The sequence below is a fragment of the Palaemon carinicauda genome, chromosome 41 (assembly GCF_036898095.1).
Source record: "Palaemon carinicauda isolate YSFRI2023 chromosome 41, ASM3689809v2, whole genome shotgun sequence".
Lineage (NCBI taxonomy): Eukaryota > Metazoa > Arthropoda > Malacostraca > Decapoda > Palaemonidae > Palaemon > Palaemon carinicauda.
In genome coordinates, this window is record NC_090765.1 from 21,133,540 (window position 1) to 21,157,344 (window position 23,805).

The 23,805-nt window shown below is 37.8% G+C and overlaps 1 protein-coding gene across 2 annotated transcripts in view; it reads left to right on the plus strand.

Annotated features, from left to right (window-relative positions):
* LOC137632290 (fatty acid hydroxylase domain-containing protein 2-like) overlaps positions 1-12,794 on the plus strand; it is a 49,298-nt gene extending 36,504 nt beyond the window's left edge. For both annotated transcript variants that reach the window (XM_068364194.1, XM_068364195.1), the window contains exons 6-7: positions 6,365-6,637; positions 11,943-12,794. In XM_068364194.1, the coding sequence (XP_068220295.1) occupies positions 6,365-6,637; positions 11,943-12,120 (451 nt within the window). In that variant the 3' untranslated portion in view covers positions 12,121-12,794. The remainder of the gene's footprint in view (positions 1-6,364; positions 6,638-11,942) is intronic.
* Positions 12,795-23,805: the final 11,011 nt, after the last annotated feature.

The following is a 23,805-nucleotide window of genomic DNA, read 5'->3' on the forward strand; positions in this document are numbered from 1 at the left end:
CGTACATCTCATAACCTTACTCTTACCCACATTAACTTTCAACTTCCTTCTCTCACACACCCTTCCAAATTCTGTCACTAATCGGCCAAGCTTCTCTTCTGCTTCTGCAACCAATGCAGTATCATCCGCAAACAACAACTGATTTACCTCCCATTCATGGTCATTCTCGTCCAAGCACTCGAGCATTCACCTCTCTCACCGCTCCAACATACAAGTTAAACAACCACGGCGACATCACATATCCCTGTCTCAGCCCCACTCTCGCCAGAAACCAATCGCTCACTTCATTTCCTATCCTAACACATGCTTTACTACCTTTATAGAAGCTTTTCACTGCTTGCAACAACCTTCCACCAACTCCATATAACCTCATCACATTCCACGTTGCTTCTCTATCAACTCTATCCATAAACGCAACATACACCTCCTTACCTTTTGCTAAATATTTCTCACATATCTGCTTGACTGTAAAAATCTGATTCATACAACCCCTACCTCTTCTAAAACCACCCTGTACTTCTAAGATTGCATTCTCTGTTTTATCGTTAATCCTATTAATCAGTACTCAACCATACACTTTTCCAACTACACTCAACAAACTAATACCCCTTGAATTACAACACTCATGCACATCTCCCTTACTCTTATATAGTGGTACAATACACGCACAAACCCAATCTACTGGTACCATTGACAAGACAAAACATATTAAACAATCTCACCAACCATTCAAGTACAGTCACACCCCCTTCCTTCAACATCTCAGCTCTCACACCATCCATACCAATGCTTTTCCTACTCTAGCTTCATCTAGTGCTCTCCTCATTTCTTCTCTCGTAATTTCTCTCTCATTCTCATCTCCTATCACCGGCACCTTAACTCCTGCAACAGCAATTATATCTGCCTCCCTATTATCCTCAACATTCAGTAAACTTTCAAAATATTCTGCCCACCTTTTCCTTGCCTCCTCTCCTTTTAACAACCTTCCATTTCCATCTTTCACTGTCTCTTCAATTCTTGAATCAGCCTTCCTTACTCTCTTCACTTCTTTCCAAAACTTTTTCTTATTCTCTTCATATGAATGACCCAATCCCTGACCCCATCTCAAGTCAGCTGCCCTCTTTGCCTCACTTACCGTGCACTTTACTTCCACATTTTTCTCTATATCTTTCATACTTCTCTACACTACTACTCTGCAGCCATTCTTCAAAAGCCCTCTTTTTCTCTTCCACTTTTACCTTCACTAATTCATTCCACCATTTACTGCCCTTTCTCATGCTGCCTCCAACAAACTTCTTGCCACACACATCAGTTGCAATCCCAACTAAATTTTCTTTTACTAACTTCCACTCCTCTAAATTAGCAGTTTCTCTTATTTCACTGCATCATATGCCATTTTCAACCTTTCTTGATAAATACTTTTTACCCCTGGTTTTATTAGCTCTTCAACCTTTACTAGCTCCCTTTTACATGCACCTACTCTATTTCCCCACTATTTTGCTACAACTAATTTTCCTTCCACCAAAAAATGATCAGACATACCGTTAGCCATACCCCTAAACATGTGCACGTCTTTCAATCTTTTAAACATTCTTTTAGTTATCAACACATAATCCATTAATGCCCTTTCTACCACTCTTCCATTTGCCACTCTTACGCATGTATAATAGTAATAGTGAAAATAAAATAAGCCATATATGTTAGTTTGAAAGGTGAGCAATGTAATTCGCATGTCTAGTAAAACTACTGTTATTTCTATGTATCTCACTTGAGGATCATTTGGTCTCGTACTTGAAGCTAGTTAAATGTCTTCATTTGATCCTATGATTTAATATTCCTTTATTTTAATAGCCTTCACTCCCCTAGTATCGCATTGTGCTTATATGGTGTTGAGAATGGCTTGAGTATGCTGCTTCAGTCTTTTTATCTCTAGTGTCAAGACTTTATCATTTTGCTCTGAGAATCCAGATTTGAAGTGTTTGCTACCAAATTGATTAGCTCAATTAGGGATGTCTTGTTCTAGTTTTCATAGTTGTTCATGTGTTATTGTACAAGGGATTTGTTGCTAGAGGATAGGGATTCTCATTCCATGTGTCATATGCCAAGGTCAACAATGTGATTTAGATCGTTATGTTCTTCTTGTGGAAGAATATATTAAACTTATACTTAACAAGTTTGTGAGGACTCCTAACATAAGATATAAGTTTTTTAAATCAGGGGAGCATTTAGAGAAGACTAACTAATATGTGTAGTTGGTGATGTGGATGATCCTGAACTGGCTGATACTAAACTCTTGGAATCTCGTAATGAGTAACCCAAGTAATAGTTTTGTCTTATGGTTAAGTTTGCTATGTTCATGCAGCCTGAGAAGGCTAATGTGCCTTAGGGAGGTGGCAGTGATTGTAGCCTAACCTGTCATGATCCTAAATGTAGGCCAACTCCTTATATTTTTTTCCTTCTGGTTCTAGTGTAAAATTTAATAAGGGTTCTGATGGTACACAGCTTAGCATGATACATTCCCTGCAAGCATCATTGCTCGGGATTCTTCTTTGCAAAATCTTCACCGAAATTTGGTGATTTTTTTTAGAACACCAGATTTCAAGATAGATGGGATCTGCCTTTTTGTGCTATAATTAATAATGTGTCATGTATTATTCCTACACTGTTAGGCACGCCAATTTTAAATTGGTCTAGCATTTTTGGCTCAGGCTGGAAAACTAATGTATCATGATTTAGATGGCAGTGGGCCTAATGCTGCCTAATATAGGCTTAGCCACAAGGAAGTCTCAAATTTCCCTTATTAATATTGTTTTTGGGGCTAGTACTTGTAAATGGGAAACAAGTGGAGGCAGAGAGGTTACCCCTCTTTGTAAACAAAAGTGAAATCCAGAGTTTCAAGAGTGACTGCTAAACAAGGACATGATCCGGAAGTTGAGGTAATGTTATTAAAAAGAAGCCAAGATGGGTGAATAATCTACTTTTTTTAGAAACAGTGATGCAGAAATGATCCCAAAAGTTATTCATATCATGTAAATTCTGACAATGCTTAATTTTGAATGTAGTCTAATGCTGCTGGTGCTCCTAAGACAACTTGCACTCCACAGTGTTCTAAAGTTTTCAATGAGAAAGTGGATAAATTTAATGTTTCAGAAAATAGCACAAACTGGAACACTACCATAAAAACTTTTAATGAGGCGTCAACAACTGGTCCGGTTGTTACCAGTGAGTATCAAGGAAGCAATTCCCCACCACTCACTCACAGCAACCCACTTTGATTGTAGCCGGGACTTTTGTGGTTAGTTGACGGCTGATAAAATTTGTGTGTAAAGAACTCAGGCTTGTATAGTTAGGAAAAATACAAATAACTTTCAAAATGGTCACGTTCCGACGCGAATACAATCCCCCGTTCTTTACATAGGAGACTCACTCTATGGTGGGTAGAATTTCACTTTCTAACTGGCTTGGATGGAAAGAGTGACAAGGAGAAAGAACAAAAGATAAAACTCAAGCATCAAAATGCGTTCTACTAGTCACCTAAATCCAAAATGAGACTCAAAAGAGGATAAATAACAAAAGAGTGCTTCTACACATCTGAATCAAACTCGACCAGAGAGTTACACATTTGTTCCCCACATTCAACAACACAGTGTAATAAATAGTGTAGTAACCTCAAGTGTACCATTCAAAACTGCTCCATCCAAACAACTTAAGAAATCCAAAATATCACGATCCAGGTAGCGTGTAAAATTTTCTTCAATGTGTCAAACCAGTAAAAAGAGCCTCATATGCACCATTACTATTTTCATGTTTTCTAATTTTATTAATCATTACTTTTGGAAATGTTCTCATGGATGGAAGTCTGTAAGTTCACAACACAGTTGTGGGAGGTGGTATTTCTGTTACTGATGAAAGTGGAACATCCTTCACCAAACCAGGATTTCTAGGCAAAGACCATTGTTAAGTCTCCTCTATGACTCCTGGATTTTTCGTACCCGACGGCCTATCGTTATCTCGGATAATTATCAGAGATAATGATAGGCCATCGGGTACGGAAAATCCAGGAGTCTTAGATTTTATAGGAGACTTAACAATGGTCCTTGCCTAGAAATCCTGGTTTGGTGAAGGATGTTCCACTTTTATCAGTAACAGAAATACCACCTCCCACAACTGTGCTGTGAACTTGCAGACTTCAATCCATTAGAACATTTCCAAAAGTAATGATTAATAAAATTAGAAAACATAAAAAATGGGTTTGTCTTTTGCATAGCTGCTACTTCCAGGGCTTTATGCTCTACTTAATCACACTACGAGTTCTCTTTACCTTCTTGTTCCAATCAGGCTTTGATTTTGCGCATTACATGCTCTTCACGTTCTGACTACACTCCCTCATAATGGAAAAAGGTGGTTTGTATGGTGGAGGGTAGGTTTCCTAGTCTGATTAGGACAGTAAAATTGGATTTAGATAAGGTTGAAAGCATTAAAGAAAGTTTACTAATTTATTTAGTTGGGTTTGGGTTCCACGGTATCTTCTGTATGTCCTTTTTCATAAGTGTTTAGTGACCATGGCTCACAGGGAATTGGATTCCAATCAACTACGATATTTAAAAGGTTAGGGTTCATGGTACTATTAGTGTGGCTACTTTCTTTAGAGTCTAGAAATCTATTTAGAAAAAAAGTTTTGCAGCACCTCATTGGTTTAACAAATCAATTTTTTCCAAGAAATATTTAAAAACCTGGTTTTCTTATAAGAGTTACAGTGTGTAGATTCCTGTGATAGCTGCATCTAATGTTTTAGTGTACTGTAAATGTATTGAAGGTGTGTATTGGGGGGGAGGGGGGTGTATTAATTCGTATTGATAAAATTCTTTAAAATTCTTAACAATTTATAGGCTCTCATAGCATTTTAGTATTTGATATTTCTCAATATGGATTTGTGTGGTATTGCTTGAGACTTGCCATTAAGTTTATTGTTATTGGAAGCGCGCATCATCTGATCGATGTAATTATTTAGAGTAAGGTATTGAGTTTGATTAGGCCTTTCCCTTTCTAACCCACCTCCTTTGCATCAAGGAATTCAGCCATATTAGTCCCATGGGAGATTCATATAATTAAAACTGAATATTAGTAATAAAATTATTTCTATATTCACCTGAGCTTCATATTATTCCTCCTCCCCATTTTCCCACTGATTGACGATACCAAGAGCCTGTTAAACACATTTCAACTTCTTAGCCTGAAATGGCATAACCAAGCTGTTCTCATTGCCATATGCCGCCATTTAGGCACAATACGATATTAGGGGTTAAGGCTGTTAAAGTTGAGGGAAACAGGAATTTTAAAAATTTACAATATCTGTTGACATTTAGCTAACTTGGAGTAGGAAGCCATATGAACCACAGGTGATTATAAAAATATTGAAATTCTCTCATTGTAGTAATGGTTAATATTTGTATGGAAGTATTAATTTCTTATTCACATTTATTATAGAATTTTTGAAATATTTTGTTTACCTTTAAAATATTAATCTTGAAAGAAATAGCCATTTAACCACACAGTCAAGTAAATTTTCAAACACAGGATTTATACCAGAGTAAGTGAGGATATTCACCGTAAGGAAATGTTGAGAAAGAGTACAGTGTATTGCAGCCCGAGAACAAAGGTATTCAGAAGAATCCTCAGGACCTCTTATTGTACAATAAAGCCTAAATTCAATCTAATCTATTCAATGAAATAGTTTTTTTCTCACATTTTGTGAGATGGGATAAAGTTTTACTTCGAAGCTTACGGATTTCAGTCTTTCAAAATTGGAAGAAATTCTTTCAGTAGCAGTGAATGTATGTGGGAATAATTTAAAGATTTTTATCAGTATAAGTATCTTGTAATGTGCCACAGACAAAACTATGGTAGCAGTAAATGTGTTGTGGTACATTAGTTTATTATAAAGAGTATCTTTTGAGAGAAAAAATAATTTTTTAGAGGTTATTGAATATTCTTAAATGTTGCATATGCAGCATAGACCTGATGTTAGAGAGAATAATTTAAAAAGCTGTTAACACTGACTCGTTTTCTTGCATTCTTATCACATCCCATTGCTGGTTTTACAAAAATACTTGAAGAATAGTGGTCTTTGGAGCTTTTTGTTTTGTTCCTTGACAAGTATCTGCATTAAATATGTCACATTCAAAGATTTGGCTAGTTAGCTGTTTTGATTCCTGTGTAAGGTGAAATAGTTTTATTTAAAAATTTTTGAGATGAAGGTTAGAGCTAAATAAGATAACTTGAATTTTTTGAGGGAGGGTTACCAACTATGAGTAATGTAAAAAAGATGGCCAATCAGTCACCTCATAATAACTTTTCTTTGCAGACTTTTCCATCATCGCCTATTGTATAAACATTTTCACAAGATGCATCATGAGTGGCAGAGCCCTATTGCCATCACAGCCATCTATGCCCATCCCCTGGAGCACATTATGTCAAATTTACTGCCAGTATTCCTAGGACCACTTTTACTTGGCAGTCATGTGGCGACAGTTTGGCTTTGGGCTAGTCTAGCACTACTGAGCACATTGAATGCTCATAGTGGATATCATCTTCCTTTCTTCCCTTCACCAGAAGCTCATGATTTCCATCACCTGAAGTAAGTATAGCACAGTAGCTACAGAATGTATAGTCCAATTCTTAACTCGCATGGCTTTGGGACACAGAACAAGATGGTTGTGTTTGGATGGTAACTGATGTGCAAGTTGAAAGGTAAGTGACACATTGACTTGGGATGCATGGTAGGAAAAACTAGTAAAGAGTGAAACTTACCATTCTATTTACTTATGATGAACCAAATTGTTATTCGGTAAAATCTTGGAAAATTAATTCCTGGGTAAAAAAAAAAGCTGTGTGTTGCCAGTAACCCTTTATGCACCAATGGATTCCGGCATCTTCAGCAGCTAATTACCTTGGGTTTTGTGCGTGTGCCATAGTGTTTAATACATTGCTGAAATCTCTAAATGCCTCTTGTGTATTTCCTTGATTCATTTAATCATATTACTTTCAATTCATTATATTTGTTTTTTTTTTATCATATAATGTTTAAAGTGGAATTTCTTTCCTCTAGCATTCTCAGCAGTGGAATATTGTTGTGTTTACTACTACTTATTGTTTGTTAGAGGATAATACTGCTTCTGCTCATATTTTTCATAGTTTTTAGTAGTTAAAATGTTTGTCTGTAAACACTGTTAACTAATTAGTTCATATCCAATTCTTTTTGGTTTTTGCTAACTGTAGGCTTTGTATATATTTGTATTGCTGCATTTTAACTTACATTTTAATCATTCTTCCGTTATTGACCAACCCATCAGTTATAGATAGTCAAAATTACAGTTTTAATGTTCCTAGACATACCAATTATGTAATCTTCAACTACTGGAGAGGTAGTAAAGTGATAAATGACATGCAATAAGCATACAGCATGCTCTTGAGGACCATCAATATGAGGAAAGAATGTAGTTCTTATTGTATCTTGGTGATTGTGCTTCAAGAAGAATTTTCTTCTTACCTGTGCTGTGATATAACACGCATTCCATTTGTTCCGACACCAATACAAACCCTCACTATTTATAGAGATTATAATTTTGGCGAAGCTGGAAGACACGCATAGTGTTCCACCGCTTACAACAGAACAACCATTTAGTGTGGTGCGATAAGTTTACCCTTGCCGACAACATAGTATCGTTCTTAGGATACCTCACTACTCCTGAAGAAGTCCCTCCCCTCATCTATACGCTGCCTCCAGGCAGGTAAAACATAGTTCAAGACAGCGATTGCTGCAACAGGAGTCTTCTGACCTCTCACCTCCGCCACCTTTCTCCTATGATTCAAAATGAATCTTCTTGAACATAATCCTTTGATTATTTGCTTATCTCCTCTCCAATGACCTTAGATGTCAGGATGCCTGAAAACTTTAAATCAATCAATCTAGAACTTGTTGGATCTCTGTCATGGTTTTTGGGCCGATTCCTTGGATCTTCCCCTCGGCCCTTCACACTTGCATTAGGAGACATAACCCTATGTGCTATTCCTGCTATTCCTTTTTTCTTTCCCTCTGGTCTAGGGGATCGAACTAAGCTCATGCTTAAGCTTTGCTATAGCAACTTATATGCGAGGATTCCTCTCATCTTGCTCTCTTGTCTCTGTTGACCTACGCTTCCTTGGGACTTATATGAGCAACCTCAGCCCCCTAGGCGCGGGATCCTCCTCCGAAGAGGCTAATACAACCAGCCCTTAGCCTGACGCAGACTCTGCAGCTCGGCTACAAAGAGGATGCACATCTCATCATCCCTCCTGTTGAGGTGTGAGGGCAGTTCTCTCTTTAATCTACACAATGCCGAACATCCAGTCGGACTCCCGGACTTGGGCGTTACGTCTTTTTGGCAGAACAATGTGTTTCATTAAGGTATCTCCGAGCTTCTTTCCTATAGAAGTCTCCAATTTTCATCCTCTTCCTGGAACAAGATAGTTCATCAAACTGTTTGGTCTCTACGGAACCCTGGCAGAAGACAGACCTGAGAAGATGGTTGACAAACTAGAATCCTTGCCGAGGAGTCGACCTCCTCCACATGCTGTACCACTCAGCCTCAGGGCTCTGATCAGAGTCCAAGTGGTACTGTCATTTAAATTTCCTTGTGATGAAGCAGCCTTCCTAGCCCTACAGCAGATACATCAGTCCATGGCGGGTCACTCGGTGGTATTGGCGAATGACAACACCATGGTAGTGGCTCACGTAGAACAAATGGCGGTACCTGGTTTTTTTGCAGTACCTCTGTCTTCTAGCATAGTAGGCTAATGGGCATAAGACAATTCCGTTTCCCTATCAGATAGATCTATTGCAGACAGGCAAGAATGTGCTCACTGTCTTCTGAGCAGAGCTACTCGGATAGTGGTCCCCAAGCAGTCTTTGGATCTTCCAGTGGCCTACAAAGTCCTAATGTTGAAGAGTTTCCCGACGGTGGATCTCTTCGTGACTTTCCTGAACAAGCGGCTTCCACTCTACTGTTCACCAGCCCCAGATCCGCAGGCTTCACAGCAGGATGCATTCAGCAATGGTGGGTCAGCATCAGCGTTTTAGCCGGTGTTTTCCCCACGCTGGTTGAGGACAAGGGTGCTTAACAAGGCAAGATCATCTGCAACATGGCAGTGACCTTCTTAGCTCTGCTTGACAGCAGGATGGTTCCCGTACCTTCTTCAGCTGTTGACAGAAATCCTGAGAAACTCCTATCACAACGAAACCTACTCTTAACAGCCATATTTGAACATCTCTCACAAAGACTTCTTGCCTGGAGACTATCCAGCACCTCCTTTCTGAGGGAGGCCTTTCTGCAACTTGTGAAGAGGATGTCGGGATACCTGTGTAGATCTCCGCCTTCAATATTCCAGGCCTAGTAGACTGGCTTATGTAGATGGTGTAGTGGAAGGGGGTACCTCTCCCCTTGATGCCACTACTCGGCGACGGAAGGCCACTGCTCGTCTTTGAGCCTTGCTCTTAGGCCAAATAAAAATTAACCTTTCCTCTGTGTCATTATCATCTCTCTTTATACAGAGTTTCGAGCCTACCTGCTCTCATTCAGAAGGGAGACCCCCTACGATGCAGGACGGCAAGCAGCAGATCTTCACCTGACCTCGATGACAGGGCGCCCGCTTTTGTTGGCTTTGGCCAAGAGAGAGAGCGAATCCCGTGGGCCACTTTCAACATCTCTCATTCACGATGATGGGCAAGGTAATACTGACTTCGTTCTTGGCAGCTCGGATCCCAGATTCAAGTCCTTCTGATTGGGAGTCCTTCATAGCGGGGCCATTTAACCAAATTAACGGCTACTATGACAGGGAGGAAATTTAGGTGTTATCTCAAGAGAACTACAGGAGCTAGCCCCTGAGTGTTAGCAGTCTTCTTAAGCTCGGCAAAGGTCAAGAGAAGGAGCACCAAGAACATGTTCTCGGCTTGGATTCACAAGGTCTTGGACCGAACATTGAATCCTGATAATTCTCTTCATAGAGGAGACCTACAGCTGATAACAGCAAGGGCAGGAGTACACCCCTAGTGTTTATGAAAACTACTGTGATGCAGGCCTTGTCAGTGGGCATGTGGAAGTGTCAAATGACCTTCACCGTCCATTTCCTGCAAGACGTGACTCACAGGAACATGGCGATGTTTTCCATTGGCCCTGTGGTGGCTACACAATAAATGGTTTTAACACCTCAGGCCTCCTTGATGGACAAGTAGCAGATGGTGGAGGGCAGAGTTTAACCATTGTTAAGTTTGGGATGAATGAAAAAGAATGACTGGCTCTTTCTTTCTTTCATCTTCCTTCCTGTGGGGAACAGCACCTACGGTACTCTGCAAATCTGGCCTCCGCTGTCTGCAGGTAAGACCATTTCCCTGATATAGAGAGATACTTGTTACATCCCCATACCCCCGGGCAAGGTGAGATTGGGTAACATCTATGGTTGGGTCTAAGATTTCTATGTTTCTGAGAATTACTACTTAGACTAGTCACACTGCCAGTATCACACAATCACACAGACCTATGTCATTAACCGGGCTTTGCACTTCTGGTTTAGCGAGGTGTCAGGGTTTAGCCCTATTATGTAATGAGTAGCACATACAGGAAAATCCCTGGTCAAAGACCAGCCAGTTGGTTTGGACTTCCACTCCTAAGGGGTGAGTCAATCTCTATAAAAAGCGAGGTTTTGTATTAGTGTCGGAACAGATGACAAATTTAAAAGTAATTTGTATATTTCCTAACAATACAACCTGTAGCTATTTATACAAATTGGCCCATCATCACCTCCCCTGGTAAGTCCTGGCTGCAATAAAAAGTGACGAGATAACGCAGGTGTGTGTGAGCGGGGTGGCTGGCAACTCACTTCTACCCCCCCCCCCCCTCCCCCCACCCCACCCCCAACCCCCCTGCACTAGTCAGCGGTAGGGTGGTTACACCTCGCAGAAAGTTTTATGGCTAGCCAATCTTCCAGTTTTGCCGAAAGTATAATTCCTATAGATAGCTACAGGTTTGTATCACTAGGAACAGTACAAATTAGTGTCAAATTTGTCATATTTATGCATTGCTCTCTCATAGGAGCATTTTAATCTTTGTTATTCTTGATTTTATAGTTCATTTAACCCTCTTCTATATCTCATCTTCAGCCTTTTTGACTTTGACCAATGTATCTATTCCACTTTATCGTGTCTCATCACAGTTTTATCAGAACCTGATTATTCAGCATCACAACGATTGGCAGTTGTGCCTTATTCTCTATATGTAATCTCCTTAACTAAATAAATATTTTCAAAAATATTTCTAGCACTTTCTACTTTTTATTGCAAATCTAATACTGTACTCATTTTGATAATCTTGTCTTATTTTTTTTTCATCTTCTCCCATATTTTATTTGTACCCCCTTCATACGTCTGCATTTTAATTTTTAATCTGATCTTTTTACAAGTCCCATGTCTTTACTGAAAAATCTATCACAATTTTATAAGAACTTTTGACTAGCTGTTTTTTCATCAACTTTTTTTCATTTTATAACCGACACGCTGGGAATTTTAATGAGGACAGACAAATAAAAAGATATGATTATAATAAATTTCTGTTATGTAGGGAAAGAGAAGTGTGTGAAGAACAATCCATACCATTCAGCATATATGTAAGCAAAGAGAAATAGATATACATATACATGTACTCAGAATAAGTGTTCATAAATCAGATTGTGTGGCTTGTTCTTGAATTATCTCGTATTCCCTGTATCTCAATGCATTGTTGGGGCCAAGGTCAACCTACTGTTAATATAACCTTCAATTGTTTTCATGCCCTATTAGTTTTCTAGGTTTATTGAAATAGATGGTGTTTCATTGTGATTGCAATATTCAGTAAATTAATACAACTTTTCAGATTCAACCAGTGCTATGGTGTTCTCGGTGTCTTGGATCTCCTCCACGGGACAGATGACAAATTCCGTGCCTCAAAGTGTTTCTCAAGGCATTTGATGATGTTATCCTTAGTGCCACCTCGTGAAGCTTATCCCGATACTGTTCTTGTTGGCAAAGAAATCAAAGGAAAACAGTGCTAAAATATAATGTCTGTGTATCCATATTCTTGGAAGATGTAGGTATTTTTGTACAGCCCAGTTTATGGATGGTTATTAGAGTTTGTGAAAAATAATTTTGCTTCTACAAAGAGTTCTTAAAGACTGTTTCAATTATCTTTTCATTTTGGAAGTTACAGTAATTTGAATTTAAAACTAATGAAATTGGTGATATCATAACCACAGATTTTAGATAATATTACAACCCGACATGCTTATGTTGAACCTTGCGAACTAGTTGAATTGAATCAATATACCTGGTTTTTTGCCTACCGAATATTAATAGAAAAAAGTTCATATAAAAAAAGTCAGATTTTTATTTACGAAAGTTTAGAATGGGTTGTTATTGAAGGTTTTATTTTTTTCTTTATTTCAGTTGGCATTATTGGGTATTCGAAATGGAAGGAAATAATTTTGGAAATAGACTTTAATAAATATTATTCCCCAAAAATTAAATATTATGAAGATAGAGTAAGGCTATATCCAATATACTCAATACTTTAATGGATTGTTGGATTTTAAAACAAATTATTTTAATGTATTATATTTTAATTAGTATTCGGTCAAATACAGGATGCGACTTAAGCTTTGTTGACATATACTATATTGCCCTGTACAAATGTTTAAAAGAATTATCCAATAAAATTGGTGAACAATAATATCAATGCTAACTTTGCATATATATTCACTACATTACATTCCATCGGTAACTTTTGCATTTTTATTTGTTAGTCAACAATTTTTTTTTATACATACAGTACAGTGTTACTGTTCATAGAAATTTGATTTTATGGAAATTATCCTCATTTAGAAACTTACTGTATACCAATTTTTTTCCAGAGCAGTGATATACATTAGATAATGTGTACCATTTAATGACTTCAATGCTTGATCCAGTCAGTTCTTGGATGGGTGTGACCTTTTATAAATACTAATATATAATTTGCTCTAAGGCTTATTTGACCATCTACTTGAGCATCAGCTTTTGAGTTAGCGCCATTATCTCAAAACCAGTACTTAGGTTCTTGGAACAAACTTTGTAGTCAGTTGTGAAGAACATGGGAAATCAATAGGCCAGTGGAGCCGAGGTATTGGTTGAACATCAAACCCTCTGAGTATTTCTTCATATAGAACAGTGGTACTGTATCTTATTTTAAGAGTTTAACTCATTCTGGGAGTGCATTCACAAATTATAATTCTCTTGAACTAAATTTTTCCATAAGAAATCAAGGAAATTTACTCGGTGTGTTCTACACTTCCATAAATACACAGTACACATATTTTTAAAAGTATGTGATGGTAATTATTGAAGGGTTTATATCCCCTAACATCAGAAATTAATAAAAATGGTTTATTCTAAGGGAGAAATATATGTACAGTATAATTGACAATTTAATGGGCATGGAAGTTAGTTGCAACACTCCCTCCTAGTCTCATGCAATAGTTAATGAAAGGCATCCATGCCATTTCTAATGTTGTCATGATGAAGCAACTATGTGCCGTTGTAGGTGAAGTTATGGATGGCTGTATTGATGCCACCCTGTTAGTCAAGCTTCCCGCCATGGGGCACTGGGTAGAGATAATAGCATTGTGGAATAACCACTGAGAAAGCTATAATCCCACTGCCAGTGTGCCCATTGGAGGGGCTTTGATGGCATTTTTCAGTTGGTCCTGCGAGCTGGCCTTTTACCCATACATGTCTGTTTCTTCTGAACCTCAAATCATAGTTATCCTAAAACTCATTTTTAATTTTGTCTCAAAAGTTTCTGACTATTACCCCTTCTATAAAATACCTGACATTTTATGTATGTCCCCTCTATAAGAAAATTGTAGTCAATAAAAGTTTAAAAACTGAATGCACATTTATAAAAGTTAATAACACTATATATAGTGTATTATAGAAACACCTCAACTCATATCAAACATTTAAAAGTATTAATTTGAGACATGCAGATAATATTTCATTACACCTGAGAAATTCTGCACATCGTGTGATAGTCTTGTTTCTATAATACTTGTCCAAGAAAAATACCCATACGGAGCAAATTTTTGTTCTCATACTGGTGTAATCCTTATAATTGGAATTTGAATTTGTATGCTCGTATATGATTTACTCACATTTAAGTTGCTAGTAAACCGACGTACAACCGTAATTGGGCAAAGGAAACCAGGTAGGGAGTAAATAGAAGAAATAAACTATTTGGGTAGTATGCATATAAGATGGTTTAAGAGACAGAAAGTAATGTAGATGGTGTCAAAGGAATGCAGCAAACAGTCGCCAGTTTTTTCTTTGTTTTACAAAAGGCCACTGTTGTCAAAAGTGAACTGTTATACAGCTACTAAGAAAGTATAGAATAAGCTGTATATGTAATTAAGAGAAGAGCCAGAGCAGTCACAAATTTATTTTGCAATTTTTTTTAACACTATTATTGATTGTGATAACTGTCCATAGTACCATCAAATATGATAAGTAGGGTAGGATGAAATGGTTTTAATTTTACTGTATGCTAGGAAAGGAACATCACCATGCACAAAGATCTAGGAGAGAGCATTGAAGTAAATTATGGTACAGATATTGGTTTTGATTTTTTTTTACCTGTACTGAAGTCTTAATTTACTCATTATAAATTAAATGTTTTTAGTAAGCATTGGTTGGAAATTTGTAGTGAAGTGAAAAGTCTATTAAGAATACAGTAGGGGTGGTAGTACTTTTAGGGGCTTTCTTTTGTTAAATAAATTATTAAGAAATAAGGAAATGCAAATGTACATCTTCAGAAAAACCTGCTATTCTTAGTAAAACACTGATTTGAACTTTTTTTTTTTTTTTTTTTAAATGCAATAATTTTGATATTTTTTCTTGAGTACTGGAAGTAATATCTTGGTAGATACATTGAGTAAAGTGATAATCATTTACTTTTCAATATTTGTAATGTCTTTTATGAGTATATTACCTGAGGAGTCGGGTTTTTTCATTTTGCTCTTTGTATTGTCAGTTGTACATTTTGTAAGTCATGTATTGGCCCCTGAATATTGTAATGATTATTTAGTTCTAGGTTTAGTATTAAAGTATCCATATTTTGTACTGCAATTGAAGAAATTCTGAAAATATTCTAATGTTTAGTAGTAAATTAAATTCGACAAGATAATTATCATTGTTATATTAGTCTTAATTGGCTAAGATAATTTAAACCTTTACAAGGAACTTCTCAATTATAACAAAGTAAATTGTTAGAATGTAGTTGTCATTCTATAAGCTATGATAAAGTATTTTATCCTTGTTTTGATACACCTATTACTTGACATTTAGTAAAGAAGTTGAAATTATCTTCCATCATGTAAGTAAAAAAGATAACTGTTCTTCAGATGTGCTGTACTATTTATTTATTGTGAAAATTTAGTTATTTTCATTTCATAATTCATTTCTTAACTGGTACACAGCAAGGAACTTCCAAGTATCCTGAGGCATCCTCTCTCTCTCTCTCTCATAAATCTTATTCTCTTCTGATATGGTGGTTACCATTATTATCTATAATGTTTTGCTATTCATATGGAGCTCATTTGCTTTACAATAGTCCTCAATACAATTGTTTATTGACTCTAGAAGATTGAATATTTTCAGAATTTAGCTCTTATTGTATACATTTTATGTTGAATCTTTAAAAGGCAGGGACATGTCGCATGTTTTGGGTAACTTATCATTTACCTGTTCACTTTTCTTAAGGAGCAAGCTAGTCATTTCCCAAGAGTCTCTGTTTAACTTCCCATGGACCACTGTAATGAAAACTTGTGCTTAGATATTTCCATTAGTCTGCTTTGATAAGTCAGTGATTTGCAGTTAATTTTTGTATAGATTGAAATTTTTGAAAATTATACAGTAAGGTGTATGATTGGCTCCCTGGAGTCTCAATGTTAAATGGTGTAGATGAGAAAGGTTTATAACCTAATTAGTCAAGTCTCAGGTGTACAGTATAACCGAATTATTAAATTTTCAAGTCACAACAGTTTACTGAGGGGTGTGTCTAGGACTCTAATAGCTCTCTTGTAAACCTTTCCATAGCCAAAAACAGTGTCAGGTATAGAAGGACCGCTTGGAAGAATCTTGAGTTGCAGATTCAGCCTTGTACTGTTGATTTTTTTTTTTTTTTATTGGGTGACCTTTCTTGTACTGTTGTTGTTATAACTACTGTATTATGTTTTGCATTTTTAATCTTAATGAACCTATAAAACCATTAGTATATTGTATAATTTATGCAGCATTAATCAACTTTGGCCTACAGCAAGCTTTTAAGTCACATACAGTTCTGAAAGCTTTATATTCTACAAGTTTTTTTATCTTGAAAAATTGCATTCATTACACAACACAAAGTCAGTACAGAACTGTAACTTAATAATTAGTAGGTTGCTTTTGGTGTATGGAATGATTGTCTACATAATCAAACAGATATTAAAGGCTAGCATATCTAGTTATAAAATTTGATTTTCCAGATAACTTGTCTATCTTCATATAAAATCATTGCCGACTTTCACGCCTCACATATTTTGGAGTGTTTGATCCTCAAAATCATGTTGCCTTTTTCACCTCACAGTTTTCAACATCATTCATCACTCGGTGATTAGGATCTATTTTATATCCAATTGTCACAATTTATAACACTTGATAGCAAGGAAAATTTTAGCTTGAAGAGAATATGCAATTTAGTATTAGATAATAGTTTCTATTCAGATATTAAGGAATATTTCATAATGAATTTCCTTTTCAAAATTGCACTTCATTTAGAATATGAGGTAGGAATGTTCTTGACTGAATTTGACGAAAAGTCTAATTGGTAACTGCATTTATTTTTATATGCAAATTGCTAATAAACTATTGCATTAAATGGTGAATTGATTGTAAAATATTAAGGAAAATTCTATTTATTTTTTTTATTTCAATTGATAATCTTTAAGGAATCAATAATCCTATGGTAATTGGGGTCTTATACTAGCACGGTATATACACCTTTATTGCCTGCATTTTCATATATATATATATATATATATATATATATATATATATATATATATATATATATACATACTATATATATATATATATATATATATATATATATATATATATATATATATATATATATATATATATATACATACATATATATATATATTTTGTTGTGACTTGTGATTGGAGGAGTTGCTGGTTATCATCATCAAAATTACTGTGTGATGATTATTTTTTTATTTGCTGAGATGCTTCTGTGATTGACCTTTCCAACCAGTAAAATATAAAGATGTGAAGTTTAGACAGATTGGGGCAGTGTATCAGCTTTGCTTTTTGTAATTATTTTATTTATGAAAATAAAATTACTGATGTTTAGTGCAATTTTTCTCCTAATGATTGTACCATATTTCATATAATTGTTAAAGTTTCAAGATTTCAATAATTATTTCACCTATGGAAAAAAGTCTTACATTTTTCAAATGGTGATGTAGATTCACAAGTACTGTACAGGATTTTTAGACTTGAAATTATATTGTAATCTTTTTGTATTAATAGGACAGTTATTGCATCTCTTGGAAGTAAATTGTGTAAGTCAGTTCTGTTAATGTTGAGTGCCTTTTTTTCTTTAAGATTTATGGTCTTTTATCCTGTTACATATCATTCAAGTGTATAGTAAATTACTTTTATTAGAGTATCATGAAATATTATTGCACATCGTGTTGGTCAATGTGTACCCTCCTTATTTAATGCATTTATTTTTCATATGCTATTTTTGTGCTGTTCTACTACATCTGTTATGGTAATGTCTGGTTACAAGACAAAAAAGAAAAGAAAGTTTGAAAGGTAACTACAAGCCAGGTTTAAAAGTCACACATGCATAACAGAGGGAAGGATGACTTATAAAGCTACTATCATTCAGTTTAGCCTTGAAGAGAGGATAATATATCTCTAGTTGAAGAAGGGATGAGGACCATAGTAGCAATCATCTAAAAGGTATATCAAAAAGTTAAGTAAAATGAAATTTTAAATGCCTTTTCTCAATTTTTTAATTTCAGATTTTATCTTATTTAGTTTTCAACATATTTTAACAACTCCAAAAGCTTTATAGTGTGTGATTGATGTATTTCAAGCAATATCTGCAGTTTTATGCATGCATTGAATTACAAATTCATTTATTTGCATAAAAGTTTTATTTCTAAAAAAAATTTAAAAGCATGTTTTTGTCACTAAATGTTATTATTGTGATTTACTCTAGTTCTCTATTAGATGGGTTGTTACAATTCTGCTTCATATAGGTTGAGAGAGTTGAGAGAAATGTGATTTAATATTGTATGTAACAAATGTTACAGGTGATGTCGAAAGAAAATCATAGTATTGAAAAATTGAAATGCCATCAGGGATTTTTAGTGCAACATACATAAGAAGAATAATTAGGACCAACTTGATGTTCATCCTGAAAAGCTAGTATTATGAAGAGTAAATGCCATCTACAGTTTCATTTATTAAGACTGTAGATGTGACCTGCACAGGACGCCATTACTTACTTAAGGTGAGTTTTTGTGGTACATTATCATTTAATGTATTTTTAATGCTTTACCATTACCTGCAAAATGAAATTTTTCTTCATAACTCGGTTAAATATATTTTTTGTGATCATGGTTGGGATAGGAATATTTTCATAGGAAAGAAGTAGTAGTCTAACTATACCTGTATCCAGTACCACTGGTATTTAGTCCCTCTTGATGTGTGAATGCTGTGATGAAATCATATGGCATAAAGTTAAACAGTACATTTTGTTCGTGTCATAGTTATGGGGCTGGCAAGAGAACTTCGGTAAGCCCCTTTCCCCAGTTTGAATCAAAATGTGTGTACACTTTTTATGATTTCTTTGTACCTCCCTCCATATTTTATCAGCTTTCTCCCAGCTTAGTGCCATCATTACACTGCTGGATTACTTCAGGGTCTTTGCAGCCTTTAGCTGCAATTAGACTAGAAAACCTATTCCTTTAATAGGAGTAAGATTTCAATGAAGCTGGAACGCGGCTGATAAAATTTATAATGTGTCGGTAATTACTGGTGGATGGCGGGAAATTCCCCTCTGCCAGCACACTGAGAAGCCATTTTGACTCTTGGCGATGATCAGTACAGACATACTTTCAGTGTTCCTAACTTGGCTTCTTTAATTTTTATTTTTAAATATTTAACTTAGCCGGTGAATATATAGCTGCAACTCTGTTGCTCGACAGACAAACTGTACAGAAAAAACTCGCCAGCGATCGCTATACAGGTTGCGGGTGTGCCCAACAGCGCCATCTGTCGGCCAGATACCAAGCTCTATGTAAACAAAGACTCAATTTTCTCCCTGTCGACGTGTCGACAAGACGTACTTTACTCGCTGTTGAAACCTGGAGTTTTTCCCCATCATCTTTGGTGAAGTACTATATTCTGGTTTGAGCTTTCGCAGTGCAGGTGTTTTATCTTCATCTTAAATCTTGAACTCGTTTTGGATAGATTTAATTATGGTGACAAAGAGAGTATGGACTTTCTTTCACTTTTAAATGGCCGACCCTTCCCTTAGACGGAAGTGTGTGTAGGCTTTTAGTAATTATCTTATCACGTTATAAATTAATTATAGATTTTCCTCTATATATTTTATATCTCTCCGCCTTTATTAGGCCTCTTCGATTAACTTTCCATTTATTATAAACATATAAAAATAAATTTTAATGTTTTGTTTATATGCGACCTTTCCTGAGAGTAGGCGGTCCTAACTTAGAAACTGAAGTTAAACAACGTTGAGCCCTTTGCAATCGTAAATAGCTTTTAAAGAGCTAATGATTTAAAACCTTTTAAATTAATATTTTTAATAAATATTTTATGAAAGAATTTCTTTGAATAGTCTTCGTACTGTTTTCAAAGATGAACTAACGTTTAGTTTATTTATACTACGCAGTTTGCGCTCTATCGTTACGATAGAGAGAGAGAGTATCACGGTTTCACTTTGCAGAAAGAGTAAATCGATTCTGACGTTTTGTTCATTATTCTTTCAAAGCTTAAATGTTTTAAATTCTTTTTTAAAGGAACTTTTTAATTGAAAAACCTTTCAGTTTTTTCCTTTGGTCAAATAACATGTTTTTTTTTGACGAAATGTAATTGGGCTCTTCTCTTAGGTGCGAAATCAAGAGAGAAAGAGAGAGAGAGATAGAGACGGAGGGAGAGAGAGGAGAGAAAACGTTCCATTCAAGCGGGTAACGTTGTTCTCGAGTTACTCTCGTCCCTAGTCTCTGTACGGGGAGAAAGGATAAAACGTTTTTAGTTTTTTATTCTCGTCCCCAGGCTATGTGCGGTGAGAGATTGAAAACGTAGTTTATATGAACTAGTGTTTAGTCTCTTCCCCAGCCACTGAATTTTTTATCTTAAAATATGTTTTCTGTTTTTTGCTGGTATTAATGAGCTTGCATTATACGACTGATTTCACAATTACTACCTTTTGATGAAGGGTAGAATTGCGTGCTTCAGGTAGAAATCAGTAAAAGTTTCGATTTCAGTGAAATAAGTGCAAACAGAAAATCGAAGTGATAAAGTGATATTGCGCAAAGTGTTACAGTGTTGCGTCCGAGGGTTCGTCTGTTCGTGCCTGTCGTTCACCTAGTTCGGGACCTCTTGCAAGCTCCCAAACAGGGGAGAAGTAATGTCGAACGACTTATGGGTTCGAGAGGCCTTGATCAACGAACAGACGTTTCCCTCTATGGTATCGGGTGTATCTTACCAAGATCTTCCCTACCATAAGACAAGAGAGACGTTTTTTTCTCCTCGTCATCCGAAGGCTTTTCGCATAAGAAACCTGTCACAAGGTTTCGAAGCCCTTAAGCGAAAGTCAGTCCTTTCAGGACAGGTCCAGCGTCCTGGTTACAGCCATTAGGACAGCTCTGACCCTATGCAGTCATCGGATAACTGCTCGCCGCCTAACAAAAGCGTAACACAGACTCCGAGAGTCTTTTTTGTTGGCAAAGTGTTGTGGTCACAGACGTTACCCTCGTCTCTTACCACAACCATTTCCGTTGATCCTTAATGGGTTGTACGGCAAGACATGCAGAATATGCTTGCCTCCCTTATGGAAGACTATTCTGGCGATTAGTCCGTTGAGTCTAGCCGTTTATCTCATCGATATCCTGGCTTTCAGCCAACCTAACGTTCCTTTGAGCTTCCTGTTGACGTTGGCGTAGCTAAGTTACGTCAGTCAGGTTGTTTAGAACCACACTCGATGCGGTCTCGTGTGGATTTTCAGCCGCATTTGGACGTTAGGCCACTTGCTGATGCTCCTGTTGACGTTCAAGACGTTCGCTAACAATCGGAGTTGACTTGTTTTGACGCTGTGCGTCAACCTCCGCATTCTAGAGTTGTTTTGACTGCTCAGTCTAGGCAGTTAAAGCAGTCTCGAGTGGACGCTGTGCGTCCTCACGCACCTGTTGTGGTTGACAGTTCAGTTGTTGACAGTTCACAGACTGTCAAGCAGTTACATGACGTTGCGTTCTGGTCCGCTACTAATGCACCAGTGAGTGTGGACTCTGCTTGTAAACCATTGCCACCACGGTAGGTCTCTCCCTTGCTTGAGACTCGGCTTTTATCGGACAAGGTTCCTGTAGATGAGGAAGTTGCTGTTCCCCCTCCTACTGATATTCCCTTGAGGACTCTGTCAGATGGAGAAGAAGCCTAAAGCTGCTTAGCCCTCTATGGACTTTAATTAAATCATGATGATTTTTTTTAAGGATCTTTGTCCGGATCTTTTTGTAACTGCTGCTCCTCGTTCGCCTAAACGTCAGAGCTTACACTAGGCCTAGCTACTTCGAAGCCGTTGTTTATAAGCTAGTGCTCTCTCGCTCTCCTAGAGAGCTTTACGTTTGCTAGGCGACTGGTTTATCACCAGGAGGAGTTTGGGGGATACAGCCTTTGCTTTCCCTTCTTTTAAACTGGCTTATAGAGCGAGAGTCTGATATGACACGAGAGAAGTTCTCGGCTTGGGAGTTCATGCCTCTGCCCAGATATACTTCTCAAATCTCGTAGACTCTCCCTGGCGCCTGGCCAGGAGACGCTCCAAGTTTTTTACAGGTCAACTTCACAGCTGTTTTCGAGCCTTTGAAGTTTTGCTGTACAATTATGTCATGCATAAACAAGGCTTTCAGGGATGGAAAGCGGTACCGCCTCAGTCGCTAACCCCGTCTGTTGCCGCACCTGCTCCCGTAGACCCTAAATGGGCTTTGCTGCAAGACATGCAGTCCAAGCTTGCGTCCTTGATAGAGGACTTTAATGCGGAGAAGGTTGCTGCCGAACCTTCTGGCCAACAACCTTCCAACCGGTCGGTTGTGCGTCCTGTTGACGCTGAGGTAACCTTCTCGCGTCTGCCAGTTGAGGTGGTTCCTCCACCGATGCGACCCAGTGTGGGTTGCCAGCCGCACGTTGATGTTAAGCGACGCTCGGAGGTGGTTGTTGACGTTCAGGACGTTCAACAACCAGCAGAGGTGACTTGTTTTGACGCAGTGCGTCAACCTCAGCAACCCGGTATGGTGTTGACTGCACAACCCAGACGGTCTAGACAGTCTCGGGTGGACGCTGTGCTTCCTCGCGCACCCATGGTTGTTGACAGTTCACAGACTGTGCAGCAGTTCCATGATGTTGCGTCCGGCTCCGTCATGCATGCACCAGTGCGACCGGACTCAGCGAGCCAGACGTTGCCCACTCCGTTGTCGTTTCCTCATCAGTTTTCGGATGAGGAACTATCTGATGAGGACGTTGCTGAACAACAAGACGATCAGCCCCCAGAATAGATCAAGCCCTGCTATCCATCCAGAAGATGCTGAAGAAGGAACGCTGCTCAGTCAGGCTGTGGATGAGTCTGGTAGGGACGCTGTCATCCGTGGAACAATTTGTGTCACTAGGAAGACTACACCTCCGTCCTCTTCAATACCATCTAGCTTTTCACTGGAAAAAGGACAAGACGCTAGAAGCGGTCTCGATCCCGATTTCCGAAAAGATAAAGTCTTGTCTGACTTGGTGGAAGGACAATATCAACCTAAGAGAGGGTCTTCCCCTGGCTGTTCAGACTCCCAACCACGTTCTCTTCTCGGACGCGGGCTGGGGCGCGACACTAGACGGTCGGGAATGCTCAGGACTGTGGAACTCGAGTCAGAGGAGCATGCATATCAACTGCAAGGAGCTGTTGGCAGTACATCTGGCCTTGAAAAGCTTCAAGTCTCTCCTTCGAGGCAAAGTGGTGGAAGTAAATTCGAACAACACCACGGCCTTGGCGTACATCTCCAAACAAGGAGGTACCCACTCACTGACGTTGTACGAGATCGCAAGGGACCTGCTCATCTGGTCAAAAGGTCAAGACATCTCCCTAGTAACGAGGTTCATCCTAGGCAACTTTAATGTCATAGCAGATTGTCTCAGTCGGAAAGGGCAAGTAATTCCAACAGAATGGACCCTCCACAAGGATGTGTGCAAGAGACTTTGGGCCACTTGGGGCCAACCAACCATAGATCTCTTTGCAACCTCGCTGACCAAGAGGCTTCCAATCTATTGCTCCCCAGTCCCGGACCCAGCAGCAATACATATAGATGCCTTCCTCCTAGATTGGTCACATCTGGATCTCTACGCATTCCCACCGTTCA